The sequence below is a fragment of the Mastigoproctus giganteus genome, chromosome 8 (assembly GCF_048544385.1).
Source record: "Mastigoproctus giganteus isolate SK-2022 chromosome 8, ASM4854438v1, whole genome shotgun sequence".
Taxonomy (NCBI): domain Eukaryota; kingdom Metazoa; phylum Arthropoda; class Arachnida; order Uropygi; family Thelyphonidae; genus Mastigoproctus; species Mastigoproctus giganteus.
The window spans coordinates 57,605,373-57,617,973 of NC_143582.1; the positions used below are offsets into that span (position 1 = coordinate 57,605,373).

At 40.5% G+C, this 12,601-nt stretch overlaps 1 protein-coding gene across 1 annotated transcript in view; it reads left to right on the top strand.

Annotated features, from left to right (window-relative positions):
- Positions 1–12,601, top strand: part of LOC150081549 (organic cation transporter protein-like) — a 71,031-nt gene that overhangs the window by 42,208 nt on the left and 16,222 nt on the right. The window contains exons 5-6 of the mRNA XM_090380244.1: positions 4,657–4,804; positions 10,036–10,130. Of these exons, the coding sequence (XP_090236370.1) occupies positions 4,657–4,804; positions 10,036–10,130 (243 nt within the window). The remainder of the gene's footprint in view (positions 1–4,656; positions 4,805–10,035; positions 10,131–12,601) is intronic.

A 12,601-nucleotide genomic window follows, 5' to 3' on the forward strand; every position in this document is an offset into this window, starting at 1 on the left:
TAAGAGTTGGCGGTTAATTGATTTCTCCATTACTTTAGAAAGAGTAGAAGTAATTGCAATGGGACGATAATTGGATGGGAAGGATTTGTCACCCTTTTTAGGAACTGGCTGGATATGAGCAAATTTCCAAGCAGAAGGAAAAACACCTTTGGAATAAGAAAGTGAAAAAAGGCGGCAAAGAATAGGAGTAAGTTCAGGAGCACAGGTTTTGAGAACAAGTGGAGAAATACCATCAGGACCTGGAGCTTTCTTAGCATCAAGATTCATCAAAATCCTTCTGATATCCTTTTGACGGAAGACCACAGGAGGCATTGAATGGAGCGTGTTAGGAATGGTGGGAGGTGTTTTACCAAGATCATTAATACATGAGCTCGAAGAAAAATGGGATGCTAGCAGGTCGGCTTTATCCTTGGTTGAAGTGACAACAGAACCATCTGGTTTGGACAGAGGTGGGAGCAGAGATGGGCAAAAGTTGCGGCCAATAGCTTTGGCAAGAGACCAGAATGCTCGGCTACCATTAGGGCAAGAAGCAAGTTTTCTACTCTTAGCCTGTTCAAAATCTAGTTTTGACTGATTAATAACTGCTTTACAATTGTTGCGAGCTTTGAAGGCAGAAAATGAAACTGAAGAATTAGAAACTAGCCAATTACGATATGCAACGTTCTTCTCTTGGACAGCCTTAGCACATTTATTGGAAAACCAAGGTTTAGATAAAGGACGAGATTTTAAAGTGGAGTGTGGGATAAAGGATTCCATTCCTGCAAGAATAATTTCACTGACACGATCTGAGCAAACGTTGACATCAGAAGTTTTGAAACAGTAATCAGACCAAGGAAAAGAAGTCTCGCAGGTCATCCCATTTTGCATTCTTGTAATGCCAAACAATACGAGGTTCGGAATAGCCATGAGATAAAGGTTCCATTGGAGAAGAGACAATCACCAAGTTGTGATCTGAAGTGCCTAAAGGACCTCTCACTTCAACCTTGTACATAGAAGGGTTGTTTGTGAGAAAAAGATCAAGCGTATTGGCTGTATGATTAGGATTGTCCGGTATTCTTGTAGGTAAATGAACAATCTGTGCTAGGTTATTAGTAATTGCAAAAGCCTTAGCATCTCGACCTGCTGGGTCGGTGTGACTAGAAAACGGAAGCCAGCTGGAGTTGTGAACGTTAAAATCACCAAGGAAAATTACCTCACTGTTAGGAAAGTTGGACTGGAGAAAGTCAAGTTGCAAAGAGAGGAAGTCAAACAGCTCCAAGTGATTAGTGGAGTTGGGAGAACGGTAGAGACAACAGATGAATTTGACACAATGAGGTAGAGAGATTCTAAGCCAGAGAAGATCAAAGAGAGGAGATTTCAAATTGCCAAGTCTTTGACAGGGAATATCAGAACGGACATATGCACAAGTACCACCTTTGAGGCGAAAGGAATCATACAGCAAATAATTTGGACATCTGAGATGAGCAGTAGTTGAATCAACTGATAACTGAGATTCAGTCAGAAAAAGTACATGGGGTTTGGAAGACTGCAAGTGGAAATGGACATCGTTGAGATTAGAATTGAGACCACGTATATTTGTGAAATGAATTAGGAAGTCCTTGGGAGGTTTAGATCTCTTTGCAGATAAGCTTGCTCTATTATTTTGACAATTCATGGTGTATTCAATAGTAAGAAAAAGTGGGTGGGACATGCTGTATGAAGTAATGAAATTTTTGGATATGGCATATGTGTGGTAAGAATATACCCAGATCCTTGACATAACGTGGCCTCGACAATGCTCCCCGCATACACACTACTCGGACTCCCTCCAGTCACTATCTGGCAGAGTAGAGGTAGCAAGATTATACACTAGCTGATCCGGAAGCTTCCTAGAGAGTTACCAATAGGTTCAGTCCGGTGTACTAACTAGCGGCCGGCCTGCGAACACCGTTTTAGAGCTGTACCCTCGAAATGTAAGGAATATTGGATCTCGCCACGACATTCATCATAACCTCAAAAATCATCAATCATACTGCATAATAGAAGAGATAGGGAAGGGTTGGCCGGAACTTAGCTCTAGAGACTAAACATGGGTTCCACCACTTCATTTGAATTATATTGAATTCATTTGAATGATATTGATATACAGGGAAAGTTGTCAAAGTTTGTTGATGGTTTAAAGGAGGTAGGTAAGATGGTTAACAATCAGGATCAGGCTGTACTTCATCAGAATGACTCAGATCGGTTAAAAATATGGCCTGAGAGATGGCAACTGATGTTTAATCCTGCTAAATGTAAGGTTTAAGGGACAGGGAATTAAAGGTTTTCCAGGATGTGAAAGATTTAGGGGTTATTATACAGGGTGTCTCAAAAATATTGGTACAAACGTTTAGGGGAGATAGGTAACATCTAAAGGAATGTGAATCGCATAGGAACCCATAACCGGAAACGTCACGGGAAAGTAGTAGCAGAGGCACAAGAAGCAGAAATGACACAAGACAGTAATTAGTGGCAAACATTTATTTCACATAATATTAACAATGGAGTACGAGATGGATGCATTTCATGATGTTACAACAGATGCTCGAAGGTTCCACCATGAAACGCGATGCATGCGTGACATCATGGATTGGCGGACACGGTCGAACACACCTGGAGTTTCTTTGACAGTATTTGCAGCGCAGACGAGACTCGCCACGAGATCCATTTCCGTCTCCACAGGCGATTCATACACGATAGATCTGAGGATCCCCCCACAGAAAGAAATCAAGGCTCGATAAATCAGGTGAGCGTGGGGGCCAGGCAACGGGTCTACCACGGCCAATCCATCGACGCCCAAAACGCCTGTTCAAATGGTCACGAACACACCTTCCATAATGGGCAGGCGCCCCGTCATGGTGAAATCAAATGTTGCGTCTCACATTTGCTGGAACATCGTCAAGTAACCCTGGTAGAACTTGTTCAAGAAAGATCCGATATTTAGCGGAGTTCATGCGGGATGGTAACAGGTATGGGCCGACTAAGCAGTCACCGACCATACCTGCCCACACATTTATTGCGAAGCGATGTTTTGCCGCATGGGGGCGCACACCGTGTGGGCCCTCTGCTAATCCATACACCAGGTGCATTTCTGTCAGCTCACAGTTCGTATATCGATGCATGCTCTTCGTGCGGCGACTACTGCTTGAATGAGTAAACTAGAAATTTTTCCTCTCGCGAACTGATGAACAGCGCCGTGTACCGACTTACGGTGACGTTTCCGGTTATGGGTTCCTATGCGATTCACATTCCTTTAGATGTTACCTACCTCCCCTAAATGTTTGTACCAATATTTTTGAGACACCCTGTATAACCAGATATGGAGTTTCCCTTGCAGCATACGCAGGCGGTCAGGAAGGTCCAGGGTGTACTTGTGATCAGCAGGAAGAAGGATCTTATTCCTCTATATAAACTGATGATTGGTTGGTCGCTTTTTTTTTTTTTGTTTTTGTTTTTTTCTGTTTTGAGCACATCACGACTTAGGCCATATTGCATCGTATATATTATGTTTGAAATTGCGTGTGCTCTCTGGTCGATTTGCTATTTGCTGGACGAAAAACTATACCGAAAAAAAAAAAAAAAAAAAAACAACCATGCTACCTTCGCCTGAAACTGCTTAACTCAGCCACGTTGTGAAAAAGACCCATAAAATTCCTCGCCTCATTGACGGAATTCGAACTCAGATCTTTGCCACCCGGTGCGCGGAGGATGGTGATAATACCAACTGTGCTACTCAAGAGGACATAAAACAATGGTGAGACCACATTTGGAATTGTATTCAGCTCTGGAAACCTGGATTACCAAGCATCGGCATCGTGTTCATACGAGAAGCATCTTAGAAATGTGGACTGTACAGCTTGAGGACTAAATACTTCAGGGACCTAATGTAGGTGTTTAATGCCCTTAAAGGTGCGAATAGAACGACTGAGGGAGGTATCGTCACATTGGGAGCTGAAACAAGCAAAAGAAGACAGAAATATAAAATTTTGGGAAGAAACAGATTAGATCTCAGGAGGTTCGCCTTTGGGTAGTTTGTTGTCGAACACCGGAAAAAGTCGCACCACAAGATAGTTGATGTACAGAGTCTGAACCGGTTCAAGTCAGAACAGGGTTATTACTTTTTAGAAATGGGCATATGGTAAGGATTTTTTTTTTTTTTAACTGATGCACAGTAGGTTCGTTTCCTTACAATAGTTTGTCCGAATTAATACTAATACTATTAGTAATTTGTTCTTCAGTTCTCTTGACACTAGTAATGAATGGGGTAAATTATAACTTATTTTACCAGCACAAATGAAGTATTTTAAAGTGGAATACAGCCAAATGAAGAACTTCTATCTTTATAAGCAGTGCTGCTATCGGTAAAATTCTGATAGTAAATCAATTAGATGTAATGTACAGATCACTATAGTAGGAACCACTAGGAATAAAAAATCAGGTCAGGTCAACTTGATGTTAGTCATGGCCATGTTTCTTTAATAATGACAAACATTTTGGTTTGTTCTTTATATATCTATATATTACGTAAAATATATATAGTTAAATTGTATTTTATTGGCTTTTTCTTATTAAATTTGTCTGACCTTTGTTCCATATTTTTGGTCGTAAATAATGATTAATTTTATTATTGTTTATTAGGCTTATCCCCGAGTCACCGCGCTTGTTACTAGCCAAAGGAAAGGTAGAAGAGGCTACTAAAATAGTCGAAGTGGCAGCAAGGAGGAACGGCAAGAAAATTACCGATCTCAAAACAAAGTTGGAAAAATTATCAGAAGAGTTAATAAAGGTAATGAGTGAATAACATTTTAAAGTCAAGATATTTGGTATTATGACATTCAATCCAAGTGCTGATTGGCATCATATTTTCTGAATTACACTTTGTGTTCTCCTGTCATGTCAGTGTTATTTCTGCTCGTCCTATGGTTTAAAGTAAGACTACACATCATCGGGATCCATTTCAAGTTCGCTTAAAACAGATATACACTCTGTGGTCACTTTTATAAAACTGCATGCATACAGCCGACACGTCAAGTGTAAATCGGGCTATACGAGGCGTGATCAAAAAGTTCGGGAACTGGCAGTATAACAAGAACTGACAGCGTCGTAGCGATTTGCCATCTGCTGCAACATGTTGTTTGACTTATCTTAGATGCACAACCGCATTAATCACCCGATTATATCAGTCTGAATTATGCGCGTTGAATAGATGTTTTATTAGTTTTACTATTAGTCAGGCCAGATGACGCAAGGAAGCTAACATTTTCTGCGTCAGCCCGCCCCTCCAAATAATAATAATAAAATAAATAATAATAAGAATAAAATAATAAAATAAAGCAATACTATTAATTCTCATTCCTACAAGATAGGTAACTATTCACCTCTGCTTTCAGTTTAGCCACTCAGTGCCTCTTGACGCATATAACCTTTGACTTTTTTGCGTCATTAAAATAAAAAAAAAAAAAATGAAATAAAATATTACTGCCTCTACCAACAATGGGAGGTGATTTGTTTCAGTGTTGGGCAACACCCTGCCCATAAGTGAACTTCGGGATACACTCTTCTGTTATATCCTAGGATTTTTATATTGTATTTGTGCTCCGTGGTTCTTGTCTCATCAGTGAGGAAGAATAGACCTTTCTCATTCCTTTTACACAACCCCTTCAGCGTATTCAACCCTTACACCACAATAATATCTCCCATTAGATGTCAAACTTTGCAGTCCGTACGTTCTGAGCTGTTTTTCGTGTATCCGTCGATTTGACTAATCTGGTGGACCTTCTTTGAACGCTCCAGAAGATTCTACGTCTTTCTTTGGGTGCGGTCTCCATACCTGAGCACAATATTCCAAATGCCGTGTAACCATCGCCTAGTATAGAGGAATAATAATAACAAATGTCATACTAGGGTCACCCGGAATATTAATTAAACTACCCAAGCGTATTATGTTTGTGAATTGCGTGTGTTCTATGGTGGATTTGCCTATTTTGCTGGACGAAAAATCCGAGTTTCCGATGCGACGAGGACGTCTGAGACCATCTAACTCAGCCACACGGAGTGAAAAAAAAAAAAAAAACCATAAAAGTTCCTAGCGTCATTCGAACGCGGATGTTTTCCAGCCAGTGTGGGAAGGATGGTGACGATGCCACTATGCTACCCGCGCAGACTAGTATACTGGGATAATGAGGTCCTTTCTACTAGCAAAGGTTCTGCAAATCATGAAATTTTCATATCAGATTGCATCGTAACTCTTACATCTTTTTCGCCTTGAACCACTTATTTGTCTCCCTAGCTGATAATGTAACTCCAGGATTTCTATTCCCCAAATTTCTATACCTTACATCAGTAGACACAATAAACTTTAGTTGTCATTTTCCGGACCGGTGACCATATATGTCACCGCTAATGTCGATGCAGGCTTTCCACCGCCTGCCCATACTTAGAACAACGTTGTTGATAAGTTATTGCGGTAACGTCATCCATTCCTCTGTCAGCGCCATGTTCAGCTGGTGAACATTTTCTGTTGGGTGTGGACGTGACGCTAGGCTTCTCCCTAGTGTTTCATATGTGTTCGATGGGATTTAGATCGATAGAACGGGTAGGCCAATCCATACGAACAATGTCCTCACTTTCCAAAAGCATGTAACAGCTGCAGTGAAATTGGGTGTGGCATTATCATCCATAAACACAAACTCGGGGCCAATGGCACCTCGGAACAGACGCACATGGGGAAGGATTACCTACAGTAGAGTGCACCGGTTAAGTACCGCCTTCCAGTATCTGAAGTTGTGTACGTCCATCCAAGATAATGCCTACCCAGACGAGAACACCTCAACCGCCATATTGATCCCTTTCGGTGGTTTGCGGGGTGATACCGTGTACCGACTTCTCGCCAGATTAGCTGACGTCCAGAACCGCTACTGAGACCGAATCTCTTCTCATCAGTAAAGAGTACCTTACCCCATTGCGTTGCTGTCCAGTCCTTGTGTTCGATGCACCACTGTGAACGGTGTCTCCGATGGGCAGGTGTAAAAGGGACACAGCGTACTGGCCGTCGGTCAAACAGTCCACCTTTGTGGAGTCGCCTGGCTACAGTAAACCGTGATATCCTGCGTTCTGTGCAGCTGGTTTGCAATGGATCCCGCTGTCTGGTGTTGGTCCCTCTTGGCCTGTAGGAGTATATGCGGTCGTCATTAGGCGTTGTTTTTCGCGGACGACCACTACTGTCCTTCGAACAGCTGTACCTGTCGTTCTAAAGGCCGACCACGTACGTGAGACGATGCTATGGGCGATACTGAAATTTGTAGCTACACTCCTCACACTTCGACCTTCCCAATTATTCTATCCCTGGTAAGGTCATCCAGGTGTTGTCTACTGGCCATTTCGTTGCACAACCTTACCATTTCAGGAGAGAAAACAAAGTCCATACTCCTTAAAGGCAGGCTACAAATCACAAGACCACCTACAATAAAATTAAACTTTATGCCCATACGGCTGCACGCTGAAGTCAAGCTCCTAGGTATCTTCTTAGACTCGGGGCTTACCTTCCACCACCACCTAAAGTATCTAGCCAACAAAATTCAAAGGTACAGTGCTATGATAAGGCGGGTCAGCAGGGCAGACTGGGGGCTGAAGCACAAAGCTCTTACTCTGATATACCAAGCGGCATACGTGCCAATTGTGTGTTATGGTGCCTCCATCTGGTACCGAAAAGTCATCCTAGCAAGAAATAAACGTAAGCTGGATTCAATCCAAAGATTCATGCTCCTTTCAATCTGCAGGGCATGCCGCACCGTCAGCACCCCTGCTCTGCAGGTATTAACTGGATGTCAGCCACTATACTTAGAAGTGGTTAAAAGAGGGCTTTTTTATCACTTAAGGAAGGGAGTTCCAACCCAACTGCTAAATTTTCAACTTGACACCACAAACGGCACCAGGCAGGAAAGACAACGGATAACCAAACATCTACAAGAGATATGGCAACATGACTGGGACACTACAACAAAAGGGGCCATCACAAAACGATTCCTTCCATCCATAAGTTCAACTCACCCAGAACCTCCACCCTGGTTTTCGCCTGGCCTCCATGTGACCTTTATCATCACCGGCCATGGATCCTTCCAACAAAAACTGACCGCCATGGGAATCGAGAATGACCCACGTTGCCACTGCGGCGAAGAGGAGTCCTGGGGGCACTTCATGTATGAGTGCCCCAGCTACGACAACATTAGGCTTAAATTCCTCACCACAATACAGAGAAACCCTCGAAATCAAGAATCCACTCTGCTACTCGAGGAACATACCTATAAGGCATTAACCACCTACGCGCAGGAAACATTTGCTCTTAGGCGAGCTAAGATTGCAGAACTCAGAGCCCAAGAACTAAACCGGACCGGCGTGGGATAACTCTCCATTCCCCCCGGAAAAACGCAGACATAATTATGCAAACCCAAATAGGGTAGGATCCACTGCAGGCACCATCCAAGGTGCGGGATGCTGGCACTCCTCGGAGTGCGGGATTTAAAAGTCATCGCAAACCCGAAATGGGTAGGATATACTGCTGGCACCGATCTAGGTGCGGGATTGCTGGCACTGACCTCAGTGCGGGATCTACAGGCACTATGCCATTGACAATTACACAGGGGCACCTGTCTCCTGTGACTTTTAAACCCACACTCTTTCCTATACTTCGCCTAAATTAGGGTGGATTTATTCTCCCCTGTCAACCCACCCAAATTCATTCTCCCTCAAATCCTCTCTTTTTCTATGCTCCTCTCTCTCTCCTTTTTTTTTTTTTTATTTATTTATTATTTTTTTTTAATTTAATTTTTAATTTTATTTTATTATTATTTTTATTTTTTATTTCTTTTTTTATTTACTTATTTATTTTTATTACTTTTTATTTTTATTTATTTTATTTATTTTATTTATTTATTTTTTATTATTTTTTTATTTTTATTTTATTTTATTTATTTATTTATTTTTTATTTATTTTTTTATTTACTTATTTATTTTTATTACTTTTTATTTTTATTTTTTTATTTATTTATTTATTTTTATTTTTTATTATTTTTTTATTTTATTTTATTTTATTTTATTATTTTTATTTTTTATGTTTTTTTGGCTCCGTCAGGAAGCTCAGGCAACCCTGGCGGAGGCCAGCCAGAGTATAATGGGCAGCCTGGCTCACCTCCCAGTGGTGGTGGCGGGCAACGTGGGGTTCCCTTAGGGGCCTTGCGGCTAAGCAGCCAGAGACAGAACAACAGACCACAGCATAACTCTGTCACAAACCAGACACCACACTTTTTCTGGCTTTTACAGAGATTCTGTAAATTCTTCACAAAGTACCATGGCGCAGATGTGGGAAACCACCGGTGGCGCCTTCCACAAAACACTATGCCACTATGGCCATTTCGTTGTCTGTAGCACTGTATGAAACCAATCGAACGTCTGAAACAATCGTGCTCACCATTCGGTAATTTGCACATAACTGCTGAATTGCTGCTTTTATCTGTTTATGTGAGTCCTTTCATCACGATTGAAATTTTTGCATGTGCACCAGCTTTGTACTGAACGGCTACAGTTATGCAAATCGCCATAGGCTGCTTCGTTTGATTGTGGTTGTAACCTTTATAACTAGTACTGATCCTTAAGTTTTGCACACCAGTGTATAAGGCGCGCATTCATTACACTATGTCGACGTTTTAGTTTTATTATAATAGTGATTAACGTAACCAGACTTTAAAAAACAGAAATACTGAGCAAAACAGTCTCTAAAGAAGAAAAAGAAAAGAACGGAACAAAATCAGTACCCACGTATAAAATTCAGGATGAAGTAATTTTTTGTACTTCCAGATGCATTTCGTAAGATCGAAAGTTGGCAGAATTTTATTTGCTAAGTTGAAATTTAAATACTGAAGTCAATATGCATATACTGTATTAATGACGTTTTTTATGTAAAATATGCAAATAGGAATATCAAGTAAATTCGTATTTACATTAATGCCTTCATTGTTCTAGGAGGAAGAGAAGAAAAAAGCAAACCAAGCTACCATTATTGACCTCTTAAGATACCCGAACATTAGAAAAAAGACGTTAAATATTTATTTCCTCTGGTAAGTACACTTTTAGAATGGCTGCTTTGCTTCTTAGTACACTATTCGTATAAATATCAACATACGGTATAAATGACAAAATTGCAACACTTCGCCAAGTAATTGACTCAATCATTGATAAACATTATATTATGACTCTGTTTTCTGTTTTTTGTCTCTTTTTTTTAACCGCTGTGGTCGCCGTGTTATGTCTGTTAATTGTGTGTATTCTGTGGTATGTTTGTATGTTTGCTGAATGAAAACTCGAATATTCTGAAGAGGAAAAAAATTTTTGAAATTCACCATGAGACCAAATAACTCGGCCACAGTGTGTGTGGGAGCCATGGAAATATTATTTAGCAATAGCAGCAGCATGCGTGTCATAACACTTCTTGATAAAGCATACCATTTCTGAAATCCATAGTTCGCACATTCCTGAACGTGAGCATCCAGCAGAGACTGTAGAACTCATTGTGGATTACGATAACACCTAAGGGCTATGCAACACTCAAACAAGCTACCATACTGTTAATGTGAGTGTTCAATAGTCCTGGGAGCATTGACACTTGGACTGAAATTCTGATGGAAGTCCGCCGTTCCGGAAAAGCAGTTTGGACTTCGTAAATTTCTGTGGGGTTTTATCGACGAATCGAAATTCTCTCCCCAGAGTATCAGATACACGATCAATAGGATTCACGTCCATATACCTCGGTAGCCAATACAGAGAGAGAGAGAGAGAGAGAGAGAGAGATGTTGTTGTAGTAAGTTTTTAGGAGCATCAGCGACTAAGATCATATTGCTTTGTATATACTGTCTGTAAATTGTGTGTGATCAATCTTCTGTTTGCTGTAAGAAAAACCAGAATTTTTCTTACAGCACACATGCTACCCTCACTTGAGACCGACTAACTAAGCTACTTTGTGAAAAAGGCCCATAAAATTCCTCACGTCATCGACGGGACTCGAACTCAAGTCTTTTCCACTCGGTGTGGGGAGGATGGCGATTCTACCAACTTTGCTAAGCACGAAGGCCAAATTTTCTACTCATGAAGAGAGAGGGTCGTTATAATGAAATATCGTTAAGCGAGATATACTGGCATATCCTGTTTGTCTAGTAAAAGGGTTCTCAAACTTATGAGTCCTTCGACCCCTTTTGGAATTTATTGAGCTGTCATCGACCCCTGTCTTTCTTTTTCTATTATATTTAGAATAAAATTTTATACGTATTCCAACAGAAGGCAGAAAACTTATGAAATTTTAAATGGAGAAAATAAATAGGTAAAACTAAAGTAATAGAAGCTTTTATTGAAGAATTTTATCAATAGTTCTTCCCCAGTACGAAGGGTGGGCCTAATGAGTATGAACAAGGACATGTCAATGCTCAAAGGTGCATTGACATGGCCTTGTTAAACCGAAGAGTCTGCAAATTGTTTACTTTAAAATTTGGCACAGAATACTTACTCAGAACGTATTGCCTTTTTGTATATACATGAATTAACGTGGTTACAAAAATCCAGTCGAGATTTACAGCGCGCTCTCCTGGAATGCATCCTTGACGTAAATCAAAGACAATATCAAGAGGTAAATTAATTAAATCAATAAATATATATATATATTTATATATATTTTATGATTAAAAGAGATTTGGAAACTCTCAGGCTAAAGGATAAGGTAAATATTTATATTTACAGCGATAAGGTAAATATTTATCTACATATTAATACTGGTTCTCGACGAGTATCAATCAATTATGCCGAAGGAAGCGAATCTATTATAACACGTAGCGTTCTTCAAGCACTGAAAGACAGAGGTCAACGATCTGATGTTGATTGAAGTATTAAAACTGACGCGGACAGCCTATATTTGTTCTGCAAAAAAGGAGGGATACAGCGAGTCGAAAACAATTATGTCCAAGTCTTCAAAGGTAATCTACGGCTTGTCAATTGCTAAGGTATTCTAGCTGAGCAATTAACCATCGCAACCATTAGTTCACCTTAAGTTGCAAATCATTGTCTATCGACCGCTAGATCATTATCGACCCCCTCCACAATGTGATTGATCCCTGGGGGATGCATACAGGCCACTTTGAGAATCACTGGTCTGGAATATAAAAAGTATTTGGTTGGTTGGATAGATGGCTGTTTTAAAATTACCGGCGAGGGACATAGGGCCATGAGGCATCAGATCTTGTATGTAAATTGCGTGTATTATACGAATTTGTTTTGGTAAACGAAAATCCGCAATTTTCAGGAGCCAACAATTATGAAACCCTCAACACCAGAAAAACTGCTCCTGTCTTAACATGATTCAAGATGGGAATTATTTTCGCCCCTTGTAAAAGAGGACTTTTACGATAGGCGGAAGGACCTCTATCATACATAATGTGCTAGTAGCAAAAGCATAAAAGACTTATCAGCTTTTTACAGTCAACCTTGTAGCACTGAGGTGAACTAGTGAAATCGATCTAAGAAGTGCTTTTTTACAGTACCATGT